Source organism: Syzygium oleosum, unplaced genomic scaffold (assembly GCF_021117445.2).
Source record: "Syzygium oleosum isolate NSW1041296 unplaced genomic scaffold, Sole_v2.1 Sole_v2.08, whole genome shotgun sequence".
Taxonomy (NCBI): Eukaryota; Viridiplantae; Streptophyta; class Magnoliopsida; order Myrtales; family Myrtaceae; genus Syzygium; species Syzygium oleosum.
In genome coordinates this window covers 12,454,709-12,476,848 of record NW_026607492.1, presented here as the reverse complement: position 1 = coordinate 12,476,848, position 22,140 = coordinate 12,454,709, and the positions used below count along the sequence as shown (strand labels likewise).

Genomic DNA, 22,140 nt, shown 5'->3' with positions numbered 1-22,140 from the left:
CAAGACAAGCATTCGCGTCATCCAACGATGATTCCGACTAACCTTCCGTACCTACACAATCCATCCATAATAATCCCTAGCCAAGGATAGCCACACACATGATGGAACAAGCTCAAACAAGACTAAACCTAAGTCTGAAATGTGTAGAATAACGTTTTATCCACGGATTAGAAGAACTACTTACGAAATCAGTTGTACTCCGGACGAAGATGGATGAACGGCGACGGCGTTGAGTAGATGACATGGTGGCAAGCGACTTGGTGGCGAATAATGGCACGGCGAATGGACAAACGGCACGGCACGGTGGTCGGCGCGAACTGACAGTGCGGTGCGGCGACGGTGTGATGCGACGGTGGACGGCACAGCGGCGAGCGGCGATGGGGAGAAGAGGACATGAAAGAGAGAGAGGGTGAGGGAGAGGGAGAGGGAGAGAAATGAGAGTGAGTGAGAGTGAGAAATGAGAGAAATGAGGAAGGCTTCTCCCTTAAGTGCTCTTGCAAGAAGACCCCAATAATGCAAGTGCATTAATGATTCAACTACCAAGCCTAGTCTAGCTCCTTAATTTGCTCCTTAATTTGCTCCCAACCAAGTAACTTCATGGACAATAAGCCATCTTGGAAGTCTTCTTCAACAAGCCTCACTCCTAGGTAATCATGGCTACAGAAATAGGCACATGTGATTGGTTGGGGACTAACCAAGATAACCAAACTAAAAGTCAACCAAGTGAATCTCCTCCTCTTCCTTCAAACGTGGCGCCCAATCCTTCCAAGACAAGACCAAATTTGGGTTTCTTCCCAAATCAAACTTCTAGAAGTCGCATTAAATGCAAAACTATAGGTTAATAAACATAGGACACCAATTATGCACATGGCATATTAATGTGCAATCTTCTAAAAATCAATTAAGGGTCAAATGATGCGCAATTAAACATCGTTGGATTGAGGATGTCACAGTATGGGCCTAGTCTGTCCACACACCACACACTTAGGGCGCGCATGATAACTATTATAGATTCATATTTTTTTATTTTTCTGTTTTCGAGAATAAGTTTGGCACAGAAATCTATTTGGTAACACAATTTCATTTTTCTATTGTTGGAACAAATTTTTAATTCAGAAATAGATTTGGAACCTGAATAAGAAGTAAAATTTTTCTACTTTTTTATTTATGGAACAAAAAGAGAAATAAAAGCTCTTCTCATCGCTCGCCCTCGCTTTCCATTGCACGCGGCCGCCGCCGCCCCTGCCGGGCGCCCATCAATGAATAGAAAAAGGCGTAAGAGGGAGAAATTTTATATTGTTACCAAACTCGTATCTCTGTTCAGAAACTAGTCTAGGGAATAGAAATAGAATTGATCATAAATCTATTTTTGGAACGGAATGATTATCATTCACGCCCTTACTTTCTCGAGTCCTATCCTACCATACCAAACTTAAAACCAAAAAAAGAAAAAAAAAAACAGGGAAGATTGATAATATTATATAAGAAGCGCACGCCTGGTGGGACTCGAACCCACAATCGTCTGATTAGAAGTCAGACGCCTTATCCATTAGGCCACAGGCGCTGTTACATACTCATATTGCACTCAATTTATATATATTAAAAATATTATTTCTAATTCCATACATCCTAATAGTTTAGGAGCTTCATTGGAGGGACGAGGGAAGCCAACACAACCGCCGTGCCTGAGTCGCGAGAGAGAGAGCGCACGGGGGAGAGCGAACGAGAGGGGCTGACTTTCTAGGGTTTTTTGTTTGGGGAAATCGAATTGAACCGGAGGAGTGAGGTCAGTGAGCGCGTGATCTGAACGTAATTTGATTCTCTTCTTTGAAGGCAACGACGATGGTGAGTTTGATTTGGAATTCGATGATGTATGTGTGTGAGAAAGAGGTGTGCTCTCTGTGTGCAGGCGCGGTCGAGTGTGAGAGGTGTAGAGGAGAGTGTGTTGTGGTGAGAGAGGCCCGCGAGTGCCCCGAGCGCCGAGAGGGCTTTCTTGAATCTTGAGTGTTAGGGTTCGCCGGCGCCGTTCCTTCTTCTCCGATTCTCCTCCTCATGGATCGCAAGCTCGTGGTGCGTGTCGTTCTCGGGCGATTCGTCCATCGGTTCTGCCCTGATTCGTTTCTGGGGTCGCCGGAATCTCGACTCTCCGCGACATGTTTCTTGGTTTGATTGTTTTGCGGCTGTTTTTCGGGAATTTCAGGTTCTGGGTATCCCGTGGGAGGTTGATTCCGATGGCTTGAGAGAATACATGAGCAGGTTTGGTGAATTGGAGGATTGTATTGTCATGAAGGTGTGCTATCTCTCTCGTTCTGTTTCATGCTCGAGTGAATTGATATATCGGAGTGTTTAGGATTCTTTGATGGTAGGCTACGCGGCTTCTACTTTTTCGATCTCTCTTACGAATCTGGGTGATTAAGTTGGTGCTTTTCTCCATTTACCGAATACTTGAGATTTTGATATCAGAAATGTTGGTCCCTCTCTCTTTCTTTAATTGGAAGTTATGACTCGACATTAGCAGATAACGAATGCGCGAAAGTTTATCTTTGTGAATGATGTCACTCGAATATGGAGCATGATTCTTTTGCTCCGTGGGAGAGACCTCGTAGACTTGCATAGACTTTGTTTTGGTTGAGTTTGAATATGTTCCACCAGATCAAGTTACATGAGATACCCCTCCAACTATTGAAGATTATGCTTTGAATGGTCGAGTAACGAACATTATGAAGAAGATAACGATATTAACTTCCTACTTACAAGAAACACCTTCTTCTTCCCTTAGATAGTTATGCCATTTGGCCATCAGATCTTTCTAATTGATCTTGATAAAGCTGGACATCTTCAAAGTCATTAAAACTCAACATGACTCTGCCAATGTTGGTTCTGCGTTGTCTGCAACCAGGCTTCCTCTGTATCAAACTCTCCGATTATCATCCTATTTTTCACCTTTGTGTGTGCCAAACTTTCTCTAATATCAGAAGCTTCAATCTGTTCTGCTGAAATAGTGTCAATTTCATTACGAACCCATCAACAAGAATTCCATTTACATCTTTAGTTAACATCGCAACGCCTGATTCTCAGTCAATTTACCCACGGCTCCATCAGGAACATCTCCTCTTCCTGATTTGCTCCACGGTTAATCTCTTCCTTCTTCTTTGGTTAGCTTTCTCCAAAAACATTTTCATGTCAGTTTTCCCCAGGCTACCGTATTCAGGGAAGTTCTCTGCCATCTCTGCATAACTTCTGGTGGATTGTTAAACACTGCTGGCAACAGGATTGCTACTGTCGACTTCATACCCACCTTTTCTTTTCCTGGAAATTTTTTTTATCTCTGAAGTTCCTGTGCGGCCAGCTGTAAAAAATTGTTGCACGTTTCTATTTAAATTTAATACTCAAAACTTCCGAGCTAGATACACATTCCAACCACACAACAGGTTCATGCATTCCCCTGATTCTTCTGAATCGGTGAAAGCACTGCCACGTCTTTATTTCTTAAACAAACAACTGTTGGTTGCCACTCCATTTGCACATAAATTTCACAGAAAATGTTTTGGTTTAGTAGCTCTTGCTCAAAAAGATTTTAAAAGAGGTTTAGCTTATTCTCCAATGTGTCAACTGGGTTATATGATGTCAGCTCTAGGTGTGGGGTTTTATCGAGCCGCTTTATTTCATTTGATTACTCATGCTTATTAGAGAGCATGATTGTTTTTAGAATTCGGATCAATTATTCATTGAATAAAAGCTATTGTCACATATTCTTCAGATAAAAGTCAGTATATCGTTCTTATGGGAGGTTGAAAAAAGCATGTACCAATTACAAAAACTGCTCTGCTCTATAAGTAGGTACGCTTCTCTTTGTGGTTTTTCCCACTTGCATGTTTTTGGTCAGATATCAAAAGAAAAAAGGGCTAGGACGGTCTAAGTTTCAAATTGCAGTCCATGTCCTTTCATCTACTATATGAGAACTAGATGGCCTTCTATCTTTACCTTTCTCCGCCTTTCCTTAAAGCTAGTGATAGAAGATTTAATGTTTGTTGTGCATTCCTTTCCGTTGGTGTGTGCGTCTCTCTCTGTCCCCCAAGCCCATACACTTGAATGTTAGACAAGTTCAAGCTGAAACAATCTTTATCAATCAGCTCTTCAACCTTTGGCTTTTTACCACAGCTTCCTCCTTAAAAGGATGTAGCACATGAACTCTGTTGGCTGTGATCCAAGCATTTTCCCACACTCGACCAGATTTACCCCTATAAATCTGCCAAAGGAACCAATCTTTATTGATTTTTTTTCCTCTACAATTCTTCCATACTCACTCACTGCAGCCAGATGCCTCCGACTCCTGGAAGCACTTGGCCCTTTACTAGCATCTAAGAGAACAGGTATTAGGATACACTAGAGGATTCTGTATGATTTTCCTAGCTAATTATGCTAGAGGAGTACAAAGCAAGCTCGACTTTTGAAACCCTATACTCCCCTTGGCTTTGGTTAGGGTGATTACTCAAGTTGATACATGTAGTAGGGCACTTTTCTGAGAAGCATGCAGGGACATTTGTTTAATAGGATTATTTAATAGAAGTTAGCTCTATGATTACCGTAATTGCAGAATTACAACTTCATTATTTCATTCTGTTTGTATGTTTGCCTATGATTGGTATCATGTTCATTCCGACCACATATAACATTCTCATCTTCCATTTTTAGGAGCGCTCAACTGGTCGATCTCGCGGTTTTGGATATGTGACTTTTACATTGGCTGAAGATGCTAAGGTTACTTTGTCTTGTTACCTACTTCATTAAAATTAACGCAGATTCCTGGTTACTTCGGACTGAATATCTGCTCTCCCTGCAGAGTGCATTATCCAGCGAGCACATTCTTGGCAATAGAACACTGGAAGTGAAAGTGGCTACGCCAAAGGTTATTATTATGCAAATTAGAAACAGGTCCTTATATATATGGATATAGATACTATCAAATTTTTTACCTTTCTCCTCTTTGACAGGAGGAGATGAGAGCCCCTCCAAAAAAAGTTACCAGAATATTTGTTGCTAGGATCCCACCGTCTGTAACCGAGTCAACCTTCCGGAGGTAATTAATCAAGTTGACAAGATACAGATTGTTTGACTGTTAAATTATAGAAAGTCCTGATGAGCATGATCCTTGTTGTTGGCAGTCACTTTGAGAAATATGGTGAGATATCGGACTTATATATGCCGAAGGTGATCTCTCTCTCTCTCTCTCTCTCTCTCTCTCTCTCTCCAAAAAGAAAGAGGGTGCATGGATTGTATTCCAATCATTAAGTTTTGAAGAAGTGACGCACTTGGTCCATATACAAAAGCTGTTGCAAAGATCAAATACTATGCTTGTGTCTACCTTTGCATTGTCTGTGCTAAGTATGCATAACTTCGATCCAAGTTGTTTATTTGCTTTTTTGACATGTTCTGTGTACAGGACTATGCTTCAAAAACACACCGTGGAATTGGTTTTATTACTTATGCAAGTGCAGGTTAGTCCTTTTTATGAAGAATCTTTTATTTTCATTGTTTGGTTCTCTCTGTTTCTTTTGGGAATAGAGAAACAGCGCCTGGAATGGAAAATGGATGGTATGACAGATATAGAGCTACTACATACTTCTGGAGATGACTGAAGTAAATTACATCGCCCATGCATCAGAATATTCTCTTAGGCTGATTTTAGGAGGAAGCTTGTATTTTCAGGATAAGCAGTTTTAGAGAATGTCACACAGCTAGATTGTTGCAGCTTCTTTATTTTGCTTTAGGTTCTCAACTTGTGGCTACGCAGCTTGCGAGCAATTCAACTGAAGCTGATTTGTGACTGAAGACATCTGGTTATATCGTGATATCAAATTGTCGATTTGGACAATCTAATATAGAGAGTTCGATCTTCTTGATAGTTAGTTTAAAATATGGGATGATATGATCGAATATCTGTACAAGTAGTTTACCTGATATTTGCTGGTATTTTAATGAAATCAAATATTTGTCCTTTGATAGTCATTGGTGCTTCATTGCTGACAATACTAAGTGCTAATTTATTCTATCACTAGCAAATGTTTGCTTAGCTGGAAATATAAATCATTGGTCCCTTCTATTCTATTTATTCATGTTGCATTGCTTTGATGATGTGGGCGATTGTGGTCGCTGCTCACTTTGTTTTCCCATCAATTCCATTCATGATTTTGGGAGCACTGTGATGGGATGAATCTGCCTCTCTCTCTCTCTCTCTCTCTCTCTCTCTCTCTCTCTCTCTCTCTCTCTCTCTCTCTCTCTCTCTCATATATTAGAATAGATATCATTGATCTCTCTTATTCCCGATGTTAGACTCAGTGGACAATTTAATGGCTGAATCTCATGAGCTTGGAGGGTCCACAGTTGTCGTTGATCGTGCAACCCCGAAGGTATGTAAAATTGCACCTGATATCTTCTGTGGTATGGAAGTCCTTTTCTTAGAAGATTTCAGATTAAATAATATCAAAGTCGTTTTATGTACATAGCAAATGTACTCCTTCCAGCTACATCTCACATTGTCATGTTCTCAGGAAGAGGACTTTCGACCAATAGGCAGAATGGCTCAGGGATCAGGAGGCAGAATGGCACAGGGTGGATATGGTGCATATAATGCTTATATATCAGCTGCTACTAGATATGCGGCTGCTGGTGCCCCAACCTTATATGATCATCCAGGCTCAAGTTATGAAAGTAAACTCCATGAAGTACATCTTCATTTGCAATCTGACTACTTTATGCATCCATTCACTTCCTTACTGTCTACTGCTGTTTTTATGGAATAGGAGGTGAATATGCTAGAGGAATGGGGAAAAAAATATTTGTTGGCAGGCTTCCTCAGGAAGCGAGTGCAGAAGATCTTCGGCGGTATTTTGGTAGATTTGGGTCGATACTGGATGTTTATGTTCCCAAGGTAATAGGTGTGAATTTAAAGTGCAAATGATGACAACTGTCGAGATCATCTTGCCCTAAGAATGTTTACTTCCTGCAGGACCCTAGGAGATCAGGACATAGAGGTTTTGGCTTTGTAACTTTTGCGGAAGATGGAGTAGCTGATCGCGTTTCTCGCAGACCGCATGAGATTTGTGGACATCAGGTATTTAAGTAAACCCCTTATAAGTTTCCTTTAATTAAATGCTGATTTTCCTAGAATTTCTCACTTTACTGCTTGTATCTACGGGTATGGGGTTGAGAGCATCTATTCTTTACAAATGGTATAGTAGATCACATGATTTGTTTTTAAACAAATTTACCACATAAATCTACACTTAGTATGACCAAATTCTGTTCATGGTTACTCCATTCAGAGGGAATGTTCAATTAAGTGACTAGGTTACATGTCTTGTGTGAGCTGTCCTTGGAGATGGGTGCGCCAACCAAGATAAGCACATATCTCTTTGACGGTAATTGGATTACATCTCTCCATGTTGGCACTTTCCAGGTTCAGCAAACTTTGGACCTATCGAATAAAGCGCTTGGTACTTGTGATGCCATCTTAATCTAGGATATGGTAAAATTTGAGCTGAAGTAGTCTTCAGAAAGTCTTAGGAAACTGTGGATTTGTAAGTCCTAGATGCTTCTGAAAGTTGATGCTATGCTTCTAGTTGGTAGCTCAGTGAGCATTTAAAGGTTTTAGTTTCTTATTAGAAGGGATACTAGATGAGTGTAGATGCTAATCGCGGTGCATTTTCCTTCCTTTTCATGATCAGTTTTCTCTTCATCCTCTTGTTTTTCAGGTAGCAATAGATTCGGCAACCCCCGTTGATGATCCTGCTGCTGGAGGAAGTTTAATGATGAGTGGTGCCGAACCCTTTGGAGGCTATGGTGGTCCAATACGTTCCTACAGCAGGATGTATGGAAGCCTGGATTTTGATGATGTAAGTAGAGCAGCTCTTTTGCACGACTTGTTTTCTGAAGTGAGTATGACTTCACTAATTGGTACATGATGCTTACTTCTGTAGATGCAGTGGGGTTATGCTTATGGTGGCGTGAGACCATCAAGAGCTGATAGCAGGTATAGGCCATATTAGGGACGTGGTGATTTTCGCATTTCCTGATTGACAACGTCGAGGATGCTGACTATATGAAGTGGCATTGCTCCGTTGAGGCATAAGCTAGGTTAACAGACGGTTCAAGATGATGCCTAGGCACATTGGTGGGCAGTATTATGATGGTCGTAATGAATTCTTTTTCTCCTTATTGGAATATTTTTTTGTTCTTTAATGTGTATTAGAGATAGGAAGTTTTCCAGATTACTTTGGAGCCTTAATGGTTATGTTGATCAAGATCTATATCCAAACCAGAGAGTTACAAGTGGAACTTGGTGGGCCATATAGGATCTTAGTTTTCTTCATCTTGCTCAAGTAAAAAGCTCTCATTACCGACTTCATCATGCCAAAGTTGCTGTCTGATGTTTCAAGTTCAATTCTTGTTAAGCTTGACATTAGAGGATTTGTCTACCCTTCAGTGAGTATAATTGACCTAGAGAAGAGCCAACATGTTGCATGTTATCCATCGATCTTTGGTTCTGATGTTGATTCCAAATGCTTGTTTTTAAAAGGGTAAATGTCACTAGTGACGTCCATATTTTTACTCAAAATTTATAACTGCCTTTTTTACTTTTGTCCAAAAGCTTCCATCTACTTGGAAAAAAGTGTTATCGGTCATTTTCGGATTGATACGGTGATGGAATTTGCCGGCGTGGTTTTTTTTTTTTTTTTTTGTTTCGATGTTGACACACATTCTCTCTCTCTCTATAAGCAACTTCTACTTCTTAAACCTCACTGAATCCAAACAGAAACCACCAAATCTAACACCCCAAACGATACAAAACACGTAATACGTATAGACCTGCTCATGATCACCCCTTGCGGTTGAGACGTAAGCTTGACGCTCTCAAAGAAGCACGAGCTGCCATGGCCGCTAGCTTGAAGCGGCTCTAGCTCGAAGAGTGCCAATGGTGCTGGGCTTGACGAAACTCAAGCGGCCACGGTCGAGTCTGACGAAGCTCTCTCTCTCTCTCTTCTCTCTATCTGTCTCTCATTTTTATGTTGGCTGATGTTAATACTTGGCGCCATATAGAAGATTTCATATTTAGCGCAATGTAGAAAATTTCACAAGTCATAGCCGGACATTTATAATGTAATATCCAACTCAGCAAACACGTTGTCCACGTTGGTAAAAAACAATTGGTAATTAGAAGAAAAAAAGTATAATCGGAGAACTGACAGTTGAACATTTCAAAAAGAGGATCGCTTTTGAATAAAAAAAGAAATAGACGGACGGTTTTAATTTTCAAACAAAATTATAGAGATCATTGGTGTTATTAACCCCTTTTTGAAAATCAAATGGTCGTTATAATCTAGCAAATTAACAAAAAATACGAACTTCTCTATCAAGACAAGTGCAAATCGATACAAAATCAAAGCAAAGGCTCCCAAGATATTGATCTTATTCATTATCCAGCAATCTATTATCCAAATCATTTCCCCTCCTTTGTTTTTTTTTTCAAATCGCGTTGCCTCCTCTTTCCCGATTCTCACATTCAACAGAGAAACCTCATTTGATCAAAGACTTGAAGTTTGTCAACAATGTCATGACTCGTGATCCAGGATTCTCGATCTCATAAGCCATAATTGTAAACAAATTGCAAGTTCCACCTCGCCTCCTCCATTTTCTAAACCAAGATATAATGAAGTGGTCCAGACTTCTTTCCATGGCCCGGCCGGCAAAGTCTGTCAATCTTCTCATTATCTTAGTCATTCAATGCACCTAACTTAAGTTCTTCCCACAATTCAGTCGTTTGACGCATTCGATCATTGTATACTAAGTTAGGTTTCAATTCAAATTCACTTTCAAATTGTCAAGATGGTAACTTCAAGATAACATGCAGGACCTAATTGATCATTTCTCAGCAAATTAAGTGAACTGGGAATGAAACTTGACCAGATCGCAAACTCTTGTTTTCTCTCCATTCCAAACATCAAGTTGACTTGCTTGGACTAGAGTCGAATGGAATTGCTCGGTTCGAATTGAGAATGTCCGACTTAATAACTTGGGTAATCACTTGAGTGAACTACCGTGCAATACATTGAAGTTACTGAACATCATAGAAAGCATAAAAATAACATTACGCCAAGTGACGATATTTTAATGCTCGTTGCTTTACATGTATCATACAGTATTAGATCATATCATACAACATACGTAAAAAAGAATCTGAGAACACAAACAGCTAGCCAGTCTCAGTAAAGGAATTCCCTAATGCTTTGCGAAAGACGAAGAAGTTGAACAGAAGAAGAAGAAACGGACCTGGTCGGAGATGAGCAATTTTTAATCAGATAGGACTTTGCAAGGTTTCATCTTGAGTCAATTCGGTAGAAACTACAGTTCATGGCAGCGTAAGCAATTCCTGAAGGAGTTCACTCGGAAAGGCCTGCAAAAGATTATGTTCTTCTGGGAAGCCTTGGAATCCTGATGGCGCTGCATGATCGAGCTTCTCATTTCTTGAGCCGCTATCTCAGCCGTTCTCAGTTTGCTCAATATCCTGTCCATCCCTGTGGAGCGCTTCTTTTCCAGTTTCATCTGAACCAAAATTACATGTTCACAAAGTGAATAAAATTGATTTCCGTGACTAATATGGTGAAAATTCGAATATCAGACTGCATCATACTTGAGGAGTTTGAGTATAGGCTTATAGCAACTTAGTACATTGTCAGAGCCAAAGTAGATAAAGCTGATTCAAACTTCGAAATGTAAAGACTAGTCCAGGCATGCCACTGTTTTATTTCTAAAATTAATTTCCCGTCCGCTGTGTACAATTTTAGCTTAAATGAGGTCCTCGGATATGTTGAAAATACTCTCCTTTGTTGGCAAAAATTGGAATAGATACTCATTTAATTTCCCTTAACATCATTAAGTAGATGTCAGATGAGCCCTCATTTGAGCTAAAATAGCGAAGGGCCGACCTCTAGTTTCTTTATTGACGCTTCTGCTTTTGCCTTCTGTAGATTTTCCCAGGCCGTGATCTTTGCTTCTTCCCTCTGCAACCTGCCAAAGAGAAGATTCATATTCATATGCATATCAGCTTATGCAACATCTCCATCCATGTGTTAGATTCTACTTCCTAGTGCCTTCATCGGTGTTCAGGTCGACCCGAAACACTATTCACATGAATGGTGCAAACAAGGCATGATACCTCACACTGGCATTAAGTAGAACAATACCAGTACATGTTCTTCGTGGCCTCCACCATGTCCCAAGATGATCCTTGAGCTTCGCCTTTGCCAAATCTATTCGAGTCCTCGACACCTCGCCCGTCCTTTCTAGAGAATCTCATAGCGTGCCTCCTGGACCAGCTAATTATGGTTGCCCGCTTGTCTATTCCCACATCCCGCACTTCCAACTTACTGGATTTTAAGCTCTGGGATGGAGGAGATTGACAACTAGAAGGCCTGCTCTTTGGAGACAAGCAGGGGCTACTCTTTGGGCTCATCTGAGTCGCCATGTCCCGTCTCGAGACGGCACGAGAAACCCCATTTTCGTTATCCTCGGTACAATCGAATTTCTCATCTGCAGATCGTTAAACCATTAAGGTTCCAAGCTGACATTAAGCGAATTTCAAGCTGCAGCAGAGGTCCATTTAATTTAAGGTTTAATTTCAACAAAACCAAGAAGTGAATTCTCAGTTTCCACCAAAACCACAGAAAGAGAGAGAGAGCAACACGCCACAAAACTTATCTTCTACAAGCTGAACCAAAAACCACAAGAACCATATTGAGAAGAGCCTCTGAACCAGAACATACCTCAATATTTCCCAGAAATCATTTCTAAAACTGAAGCACACGCCCTGTTCACACGCATCTATAATGCACCACCAATCACACCAGCAACAACCACAAAAAGGAGGAAAAAAAAAACAAGAAGTCAACATCGGAACTCACCCACCATCTCCGACCACCCAAGGCCACTAGCAGACCGACCCACATTGCCATCGTTATTACCCTTCTCACTCAGCACACCACCACGACCCAACCCGACACAGCCCATCACTCCCTCGTCGGCCACCATCACGCCCGTCGAGAACGGCGACCCCAAGGCGAAGCTCCGCCCGCTCCACCCGTCGACGCACGGCGAGTAGCAGGGGTAGTACCCGGACTGGCCCAGCGGCCCGCTCTTCGACTTGGGCCGCCTCTGCTGGCCGTTGGGGTGGTGGGCGGCGAGGTGCGAGTTCTTGACGGAGACGGGGCTGCAAATCCACCGTTCGGCGTCCTCCCATTTGGAAGGCAAGGTCCTGTTGCTGTTGAAGGGCGAGAACGAAGGCGACGAGGCGGGGTTCACGTGGGCCCTGCTCGCGGCGGCGGCGGCGGCGGACGGGACGCGCTCCGAGGTCCAGCCCTTCGGGGTGCCCAAGTCGTGGAAGGGAAGGGAGTTTCTCCTCTTCATCGACGACGGAGACGGTGGACGCTGTGGATGAAAGGCCCAAACGAAGTTCGATATTTCGACGGAAATTACATTATTACAGAGAATGAGACACCAAAAAAACAAAAAGGTTAAAAAAAAAGAAAAAGACAAATTAAAACAAGAAAGAAAAGGAAAAAAAGAATGCAAATTTTCCTGCTTGAAAGTCTATTTTCGTAGGTTTGCCGCCAGAAGACAGCCGTGAATAAAGAAATAGGCGGACCGAGAAGAAGAGAAGGGACAGGTGTACGGTGACAAACATCTGGTTGTTTTGTCATCGCGGGGCCTACTATGGTTGATCTCTCCTTTTCCTGTGTCTTATATATAGTTAAACACAATTAAAATGGCACATGAAGGACAATAAATTAGTGGTTCCAAGGGAGAGAAAAGCTCTCCTGTTGCCAACCAAGCCAAGTGGCAACAAACCACAGGGTTTATCTCGGTGAGCATCCTCCTTACTCAGAAAGAAAGAGGTAATGAGTTCGAGATTATCGAATTTACAATTGCTTTCTCAATAGGAGTTAGCGGTGAGGACATTTAATTACAGATGTTGGTTTTGACTTTCACGATCTGAAAAAAGATAGGGCAAAAGTTTGAGAGTGAGTTGAGAGTTAAAATAGAACTGACCAAAACAAAATGGCAAAAAAAATGGCCTAGAAGCTTTAAGACTATCGAATTTGCAATTGCTTTTTTATTGTGTATAGACAGATTTCGTATCGGTCATTTTTTGTTCCTTAAATTGAAAGTTCTCTAGCATCCCAACCGATTGCTTTAGCCCTAATAGGTTAACATATATTAGATTTTATTTAAGACAAAAAACATGCCTTTTATCTAAATGATCGATTACATACCTCTATTGTCAAAGATACCAAACACATACTTGAGTTTTACCTTTAGAAACCATTTTGTACATTAGCATCAATTATCTGTGTTCCTGTTTATTAAAATGCCGTTTTCTTCCCAAATTGCCCATATCCAAATCCTAAATTCACACTCCTACCCAAAACAGTCAAAACCAACTTAAAGCTTAACCATCAAAACCCTAAGCAAGACGCCAAAAGAAAGAGTAACTTGGCCTTTTCGATCTGGAGTTTCATTTAGCGGTATGTGAATGATATTTGCAAAAGGATAGATTTATTTAAATGGTCAGCGGATCAAAATTAAGGTGTGTTTTTGGTGAGTTGCCTTTAATTTAAGAGAAACTTGCATTTGGAATCTATGATCGATTTTTTCAACTTGGTCCTTTTAAGAACTAAGACTAGAACGAGACCCGTTTCATGCACGAGATATAATGCCTTAAACAAAAAAAAAATGAATCATTTTACATCTGATAGTCTTGAGGATGTAATGGTTTGTTGCCTGATTGATCTTAAAAATTCACATAGGCTAACTTGCCCGAAAAAGTATGGAGGCCAAAAACTTGGAAAAGTATTGCCTTGCGTATTTCCATAAATATTGTTAGTGACATAAATAGGAAGTTAATGAATGAATTTTATACTATGTAAATCCACTAATTGAGAAAGCTTCAATCCCACCTTCGAATGCTCAATTCGAGTCCTCCTCACGTACTCAACTCAAACGTATCTAGGGGCTATGGTGTGGCTCACATTTACGATTAGTCTGCTCTTCTTGCCTAGTACCAAATGTGGAAATATTTCATTGGAAAGGCAAATAGGAACTTGAAAATACTCAAACTCAAGACCTCATGTTTTGTATCATGTGAGATTTCGTGAGACACTAATAATGTTCAAATAGCTTAAACTGTTAGATGAAGATGTGGTTTGAACTTAAGGAGTGAAGTAAAAGAAAACAGCACAGGTTATCTAACGCTAACTAAAACAAATGCATGTATATTTCTTCTTTCTCACAGTACAACTGTAGTTTTTTATTTTTTATCTGACTCTTCCGTGCCCTCTTTTTGGGAGGTGACAATTCGAGGTGTGTACCTAGATTTTGCTACGATCTGGACCAGTGGTGACGGAGAGAGACCCCAGGAAATAATGCCAAAGAGAAGGGTAAAAATCGTGCGTTTGCCGCCGAAACGTGCGTTAGATAAAGAAGCTTCAAATCCATTTTTTTCATTTCGGTAAGTCTGCTGTCTCTCAAGCTTTTGTCCGAACGGGACAACATTATCCTGTCGTTACTGCTATATCTCTCTCCTTCCATAAGGAAACAACAAACGTCACATGCGAAGCAGCATTTCACTGTCTTCGGCAATAATGGTGCTCCCGCAAAAGGACAGAAGAAGGCATCGCAGAGAAATGGATGCTATGACCATCCATGGAAGGTGGGATTCGCTCTCTAGAAAAAGGGTGTTTGGCGAACATCGGCTTAGAAAAATGGAACTCCTGGAAAGGAAAAAGAACCGTAAGATACGCGCTCAAGCATACGAGCACGCATAATGTCGTTTCAATTTTATCGGATGTCTGCAAAGAGTTCTTGGTCCTGTTCGTAAATAATTTCGTTTCTCTCTTTTTGACATTGTTTTCTTTTATTCAGAGGATCGGATCAAGTGGACAGAACAGTTTTGTTTACTTCAGCTGATATTTCAAGTTCTATTCCTACTCAACATTATTTCTTGATGTTGGGATAATTACTAAAAGAGTTTCAAACCCATTATTCGAAGGCCAATTTAGTACTAAAATTTTTAATTTGGCCAATTTAATCATACGCCTTTTGACGATTTGCCAATGAAGTCATTTAGATCAATTTTGGTAAAAAATCACTAATGTGGCGCTAACGTGGATGCCAACCGTCTTACATGGCACAGCCGGCACTGCCATGAATAAATTTTTCAATTTTTAATTTTTTTCTGAATTTTCTATTTTTTATTTTTTTTAAAAGAGAAATTTAAAAAAAAATGCAAAAACTATTCATCTCAATACCGAACATGCTACGTAAGATGGTTGGCGTCCACATTGGGGATTTTTTGGCAAAATCGGAAGGACTATATTGATAAATCGTTAAAAAGTTAAAGACTAAATTGGCTGAATTGAAAATTTTAGGACTAAATTGGTATCCATACCGCAGGTCTATGATTTTTTTGATAATTTTCCCCTCAACATTTGGTCTTTTTTCTTTGAACCTAACGTCAAGTCATTAGAAAGTAACTTTCGGCAAGATTATTTAGGGTGCGTTTGGAAATGGCTTTGGGAAGCCATTTTGGGCATCAAAAGCCCTTTAGGCTAAAATTTGGTGTTTGGGAAATTTTTTTGCCAACCCCATTGAGAAAAAGCCAGCCTTGTGAAGGCTGAAAGCCCAAGGCAAGTCCCAGGCTACCTTGGGCTTTCAGTTTTCTCGGCATGCAACTCCCCCAGGTAAGTAAAAAACATTTCTTTCGAAACTACCCTCATTTATTTTTTGATTTTCCGGTTTTGGCCTCGTCTATCACTGTTCATCATCTTCTTCGCTTACACCTCGGCCAACATGGCTGTGAGGGGACGGCGATCGGTCGGAGGGGGGCTGGCGTGGTCACACAACCCAACGATCATCGCCTGGGCTCGGATGATTGCCACGAGGGGCCACGCAACCCAGGCGAGCGTCGCATGAGGTCGTGCGACCTAGATGACCTTCGAAGGCCACCAGCGACCTAGATCTGGCGCTGTGTGGCCGTTGTCTGAGGCCGAACGACCTTAGATAGCCCCCGGCAACCACCGATGAGGGCAGCCTGGGGTCGAGCGACGGGGTCGCATGACCGCCGCGACGGGCCACGTGACCTAGGCGAGGGCCACCTGAGGTCACGCGACCTAGACGGTCCTCGAGGGTCGCCGACGACTTAGATCTGGCGCCGGCGGCCATCGTCTGAGGCCGAACGACCTTAGGCAGCCCCCGCCGACCACCGACAAGGGCCACCTAAGGTCAAGCGACCCTTGACGAGGGTCGCGAAACCTAGGTGAGGCCCGCCGGTGACCTAGATTTGACGCCGCGCGAAACCCAAGCAAGGCGGCCCTCTTCGGTGGTCGCCGGGGCTTCCCTCGTTGTCCAGCCTTAGACGAGGACTGCGCAGCGTCAGATCTGGGTCACCGGCGACCCTCGCCTGGGTTTTGCGACCCTCATTGGGGGTCGCTCGACCGCAGGCGGCCCTTGTCGATGGTTGGCGGGGGCTGCCTGATGTCATTCGGCCTCAGACGACGGCCGCCGGCGCCAAATCTGGGTTGCCGGCGGCCGCCTACCCTTCGCTGGCTTTGGCAAAGGATTTCAACTTTTCTTTAATAAAATTTGTAAAAAATGCCTTGCAAGTATAATTTTTCCAAACGCTATTTTACCCAAAGTTGCTTTGCAATGACTTTTAAGTGACAATTTACCAAACACAATTTGCATTTTGGAAAACTCCTTCAACTTAAAGTCCTTTGCATTTCCCCATAGACTTTCCCCTAAAGTGTTCACAAACGTAGCCTTAGTGTTCTAGACATATACAAATGGGCCATTTTTTTTACCTAACCGAGGATATAAACTTCATTTGATGTGTAAAAATGCTCAAAATACCGTTGTAATGTAGACAAAGTGATGAGCGTCGGACACACCTATAATCCCACGTCACTCACATCAGGATAGGTTGTGCCGCTAAATGGGTTTTGCATGACCTCTAACCAGCGCGATGCATGGTGGCAATGGTAGGTCAAGTAAGGTTGCTCTCAATGACATTAGAGTCGAGATTGGGCTGTTCGATGTTAGACATGTCTCTGATCTCACATAGCTCGTGTTCGACAGTATGCTTAAGTCTCGTACCGTCTCAAATTAACACGGGATGTTTTTATATTCGTGCTTGCCCTAGGCTGGGTAGGCCTATCTTCACAAAGGAAAGAACGTTAGGTGCTTATTACCGACATAAATTGGATGAATGATTGGCTCATTAAATCGTTGGAGCAGCTAATGATTGACACTATTCTTATCTGGGCAAAAGGACACTATAAGTGCCATAACTTGTGAACGGTGCTCACTTTAGTGCCAAAAGTTTTCGCCGGCTCACTTAAGTGCCAATTGGAGAAAAAACGATCACTTAAGTGCCAAAAGTTTTTTTTGGATCACTTCAGTGCTAAAATTTTTGAAAAACGATCACTTAAGTGCTAAAATTTTTTTAAAACAATCACTTAAGTGCTAATTTTTTTGAAAAATGATCACTTAAGTGCCAATCTCCGGCGAGCCACGTCAGTTTCAAAAATTAATAAAAAAAATGCCACGTCGGATTTCCGGCGAAAAATTATGTACGGCACCGAAGTTGGCACTTAAGTGATCGTTTTTCAAAAATTTTAGCACTCAAGTGATAAAAAAAAAATTTATGGCACCAAAGTGAGCGCCGTACACAAGTTATGGCATTTGTAGTGTTCTTTTGCCTCTTATCTGAGATAGGTTGACAATTTCTTGGAATCTAACTGTATACACATTAGATCGTCGATACCGTCTATTATTTCCCTCAACATAATCCAAATTGATTAATCATAAGCTGCCTAATTTAGCTATAAACAAGTTCTACACAGATCAGCCGGTATAGATGGGTGATCAAATAATGGGGTGGACGTCGATTCATCAGATTGGCATATGTGAAAATCATTGTTTTGACTCTAAATGCTGAATAATGAGTTGAGTCTCTAACGAAAGAGACGAGATAGATTGACTCATTTCTAACCTTCATTTTTGTTGTCATCTAGTGTGGATGAATGCGAAAGGGATAATGACACGAGTAAGCCCTGAACTTTGGTCCAATGTGTAATGTGGCCTATGAACTTTTAATTTGTTCAATGTTGTCTCTGAACTTCAGCCTAATATTCAATGTGGTCCCTGAATTTTTAATTTGTTCAATGTGATCTATGAAATTTTGATATATGTTTAATTTATTTCATGAACTATATGAAAATGTTCAATGTAGTCCCTGCTATTATAGTCCCTGAAGGACTATATTGAACATTTTCATGTAGTTCATAGACTAAATTGAACATATACCAAAAGTCTAGGGACCACATTGAACATTAGACCGAAGTTCAGGGATTACATTGAACAAATTAAAAGTTCAGGAATTACATTGCACATTTAACCAAAGTTGAAAGATTGTTTGTATCATTTTCGCAATGTGAAACGAAAAGATTCGGTAAGGTGATATAATGGGAAGTGAGCATGAACATACTTGAAAATCGGGGAACTATGATAGCATTTTTTTCCTTATTCACATGTTTCGGTGCAATTTGATTAATGATTTTCATTTTTTTTTCTATAGTACTCCTGCCGTATAACTTTGACCCAAGTAGGTCCAATGCTCATTATTCAAAATGTGGGGTTGTTTCCTTCTCCACAAAGGGAAAATTAAATGAGAACTCGTGTTGGACCGATTGTGCATGCACATGGGGAAGCCCATACATGACTTAATTTGTGTGTGAATTCGCAAGTCAAGGTTCCATCTTCAAATATTTTCTTTATTATAATTTCTATTATCATTTCCCTTCAATATTGTTGAATATAATAATTTAAAGACAACAACCTTTTGGTCGGCGAAGCTTTTGCTTGTTCCAAACCCTTAAAAGGACAAGATACATAGGAAATTATAATTTCAGTCAAAACATAATAAAAGATATTATAGAACGACTTTTTTCGTAACTGGCACAATTGGATTCTCTATCAATTTTAATCAAAGTGATATCGGTGATATTTGCCATCATTTATCAAAAAAAGAAAAAAGATTTTAGCCGACGAAGACTTTTTAATTTACGTTGAGAATTTTAAAAAGCAATAACCCCATCTTCCTTTTAAGCTATTACTCGTGCAAATCACGAATAATATTAATAAGAGATGAATTGGAAAATTTGTCCAAAAAGTCCTAAATCTATTGTACGTCAGTCAATTCAATCCTAAACCTTTTTAAAAATTATCAATTCAATCCTAAACCTTTTAAAAAGTTGTCAATTCAGTCGTAAACCTTTCAATTGTGCCAATTTAGTCATAAATCTATTGACTATTTGCCAATTTAGTCCTAAACCTTTTAACGAATTGCCAATTTAGTCATTTCAGCTAATTTTGGCCAGAAATCTTTGACATCAACACCACTTGGATAATTTTTTTTTATTTTTTAAAAAAATAGAATTTTTTATTGATTATTTTATGTTTATTATTTTCTTTTTTCTTTTTTTTTCCCTTTCTTCTTCTTTGTTGAGTCGGCGACTCACCTGCCAAGGTGGCCAGCCACTGGGCAAGGCCCGGCGACCCTCGCCGGCTTGGGGGCGAGGGCTACAAAGCCGTCGTTGGCCGTGGGCGAGGGCGTTGCGGCCCTCGCTCACCCTCACCGTGGCCGGCGAGGGCCGCGACACCTTCGCCAAATCTGGCGAGGCGAGGGCCGCGACGCCTTTGCTAGATCTGGCGAGGCGAGGGCGTTGCGACCCTCTCCCAAGCCGTCGCCGGCCACAGTGATAGCGGGCGACGGCTCGCGACGCCCTCACTAGCCACAACCATGACGGCTTCACCAGATCTGGCGAGGCGAGGGCGTCTCGGCCCTCGCCTAGGCCATCGCTGTGGTTGGTGACGGCCTGGACAAGGGCCACGACGCCCTCGCCCACGGCCAGCGAGGGCTTCGCGACCCTCACTTACAGGCCGGAGGGGGTCGCCGGCCCTTGCCCGGGGGCCGACAACCCCCACTGGCCCTTGCCCAGTGGCCGATCACCTCCAAGAGTCCTCGGACAGCGACTCGCCGGCTCAACAAAGAAGAAAGGAAAAAAAAACATAAAAGAAAATAATAAAAGAAAATAATCAATAAAAATTTTGATTTTTTTTAAAATATAAAATTATCCATGTCATCGTCACGTCGGATGGCCGGCGTCGACTAGATCGTCACGTCAGCAATTTTCGCCCAAAATTAGCCAGAATGACTAAATTGGCAATTCGTTAAAAGGTTTAGGACTAAATTGACATATAGTCAATAGGTTTAGGACTGAATTGATACAATTGAAAAGGTTTATGACTGAATTGGTAACTTTTTAAAAGGTTTAGGACTGAATTGGCAAAATTAAAATGTTTAGAACTGAATTGACCGATGTATAATAGGTTTAGGACTTTATGGACAATTTTCCCGAGACGAATTTATCATATCTACCAAGAGTACAATTTTTACGATATAAATAAATGGAATTTAAGATTCTAACATGATGATTCAATTAAAAAATATAAATTTCTACCATAATTATTTCTAAGAGTTGGCCAAATGAAGCATATGAAATGACCGTTAAAAATCCTATAATCGTTCACAATCTCATATTACATCACACTATTTTGATACAATAAATCTTAAAAATCCTCCTTGTAGCAAACATTCAAAACAGCGACTTGTAGACACATGATTTTTACGTATTTTTAAATGAATTAAAAATCCTTGTACGTATTTCGTACCCAATTCTTATGTCCTTTTTAATATTTCCTCGCTAAATATCTTTTGATTTTGGTTTCCTAGAAAATTGGTATTTCATCTTTATCCGCCAGTGAAATAGTCACCTAGCGAATAAGTCGCAACATTTATGTTACGATTTTATATCACTTCCTCCAACACAGTTTTTGTATTATATCACGCTTCTTAATTTGATTCTCCACTTTAAATTAACTTTATTATATCATCCTATTTGAAACTTAATTCTAGATCGATTTGAAGTTTAATAAACCCTCTTGGACAAATCCAAAACTCAATTGTTGTTTGGTCTTGTAATCATCCCTTGTCTCTTTTCATTGTGGCATGTTTATATACGTAGCAAATCTTTACAAAGAACTCTAGGCTCATACGCTAAAACAATTTCAATTGGGAATTAGGTTTGGAAATAAAATAATTTCAATTTAATGATTTTCTTTAATTTAAAATGAATAAAAAGTTATTCCTTTAGTTACCCTTGTAATGGAAGATTAAAGCATTGTGTCCACTTTTCTATATATATTAGGGCATTTGGTAATTGGTTGAAATTTGCACTTGGCATTAAAATAGAGTGCCAGGTTTCAATGCTAAGGCAAAATAAAAATAAAAAAATCAAACTTTCACTTTACCACATCTTAGATGATGGCTCCGCCATTCAAGTTGAAAGGCCCAGTCCCACTCCAATTCTTTTAGGGACTGGGCCGCTTTCCTACTTTGGGGCTGGGCTAAATTCTTGTATTGCACGCCTAGGTGGCCTACTATGTTCTAGCTGATCTAATGACTAATCAAAATAGTTTCGACAATTTTGATTGCGAAGTGATTTTTTACAATTTGATAACCCACGGACAACCACAGAGACCTTATTAGTTAGATCTGATAGAGCATTGTTTACACCTGATTTTTAGCTGACGCATCCTAAAGGTAAAATCTTGAGATTAGGGTTTATGATGGCGACAGAACCCAATCCTCAACTAAAAAGAGTCATTTAGCATTTAAATTAGCATTAGTCATTCATTTTCTAGCTTTTTGCATTTCAATTTTAAAAAATCAAAGATTTGACTTTCGAGTTGACTTTTTGGTCAAACTTTGATCAAAAGTCAACCCAAAGTCAAAATTTATGTTTTTGCATAAAAAAACCCCAAAATAGTGTCAATTTCACTTTTGCACAATCAATTTTCAAAAAATTCAAAGTTTGACCCATTAATTGACATTTTAGTACATAAGTACTAAAATGTTGACGTATGGTCAACACTTTGTCCAAAAAAATTCTAAAATTTCAAAACCTC

The 22,140-nt window shown here is 40.6% G+C and overlaps 2 protein-coding genes and 1 non-coding gene across 7 annotated transcripts; 1 reads left to right on the top strand and 2 right to left on the bottom strand.

The window, feature by feature from the left end:
• Positions 1-1,491: 1,491 nt before the first annotated feature.
• Positions 1,492-1,564, bottom strand: TRNAR-UCU (transfer RNA arginine (anticodon UCU)). Its single transcript has one exon. It is a non-coding gene; the product is annotated as a tRNA-Arg (tRNA).
• A 102-nt stretch (positions 1,565-1,666) lies between these two features.
• On the top strand, positions 1,667-8,337 carry LOC115673866 (uncharacterized). 5 transcript variants are annotated; one of them, XM_030596120.2, is made up of 14 exons: positions 1,667-1,786; positions 1,910-2,070; positions 2,201-2,290; positions 4,696-4,761; positions 4,844-4,909; positions 4,995-5,080; positions 5,166-5,211; positions 5,444-5,498; positions 6,334-6,410; positions 6,552-6,711; positions 6,804-6,931; positions 7,010-7,114; positions 7,755-7,895; positions 7,980-8,337. In XM_030596120.2, exons 2-14 carry the CDS (start codon positions 2,053-2,055, stop codon positions 8,046-8,048), a joined length of 1,107 nt encoding a protein of 368 aa, XP_030451980.1. In that variant the 5' UTR covers positions 1,667-1,786; positions 1,910-2,052; the 3' UTR covers positions 8,049-8,337. The 5 variants fall into 5 exon arrangements, with proteins under 5 accessions (XP_030451980.1, XP_030451977.1, XP_056170008.1 ...); XM_030596117.2 differs by having other exon boundaries at positions 1,668-1,809; XM_056314033.1 differs by having other exon boundaries at positions 1,671-2,070; positions 7,986-8,337.
• A 1,787-nt stretch (positions 8,338-10,124) lies between these two features.
• On the bottom strand, positions 10,125-12,594 carry LOC115673775 (uncharacterized). Its single transcript, XM_030596019.2, has 4 exons — positions 11,961-12,594; positions 11,244-11,589; positions 10,986-11,067; positions 10,125-10,602 (listed from the first exon to the last, which is right to left on the bottom strand). Exons 1-4 carry the CDS (start codon positions 12,460-12,462, stop codon positions 10,402-10,404), a joined length of 1,131 nt encoding a protein of 376 aa, XP_030451879.1. The 5' UTR covers positions 12,463-12,594; the 3' UTR covers positions 10,125-10,401.
• Between the last annotated feature and the right edge of the window lie 9,546 nt (positions 12,595-22,140).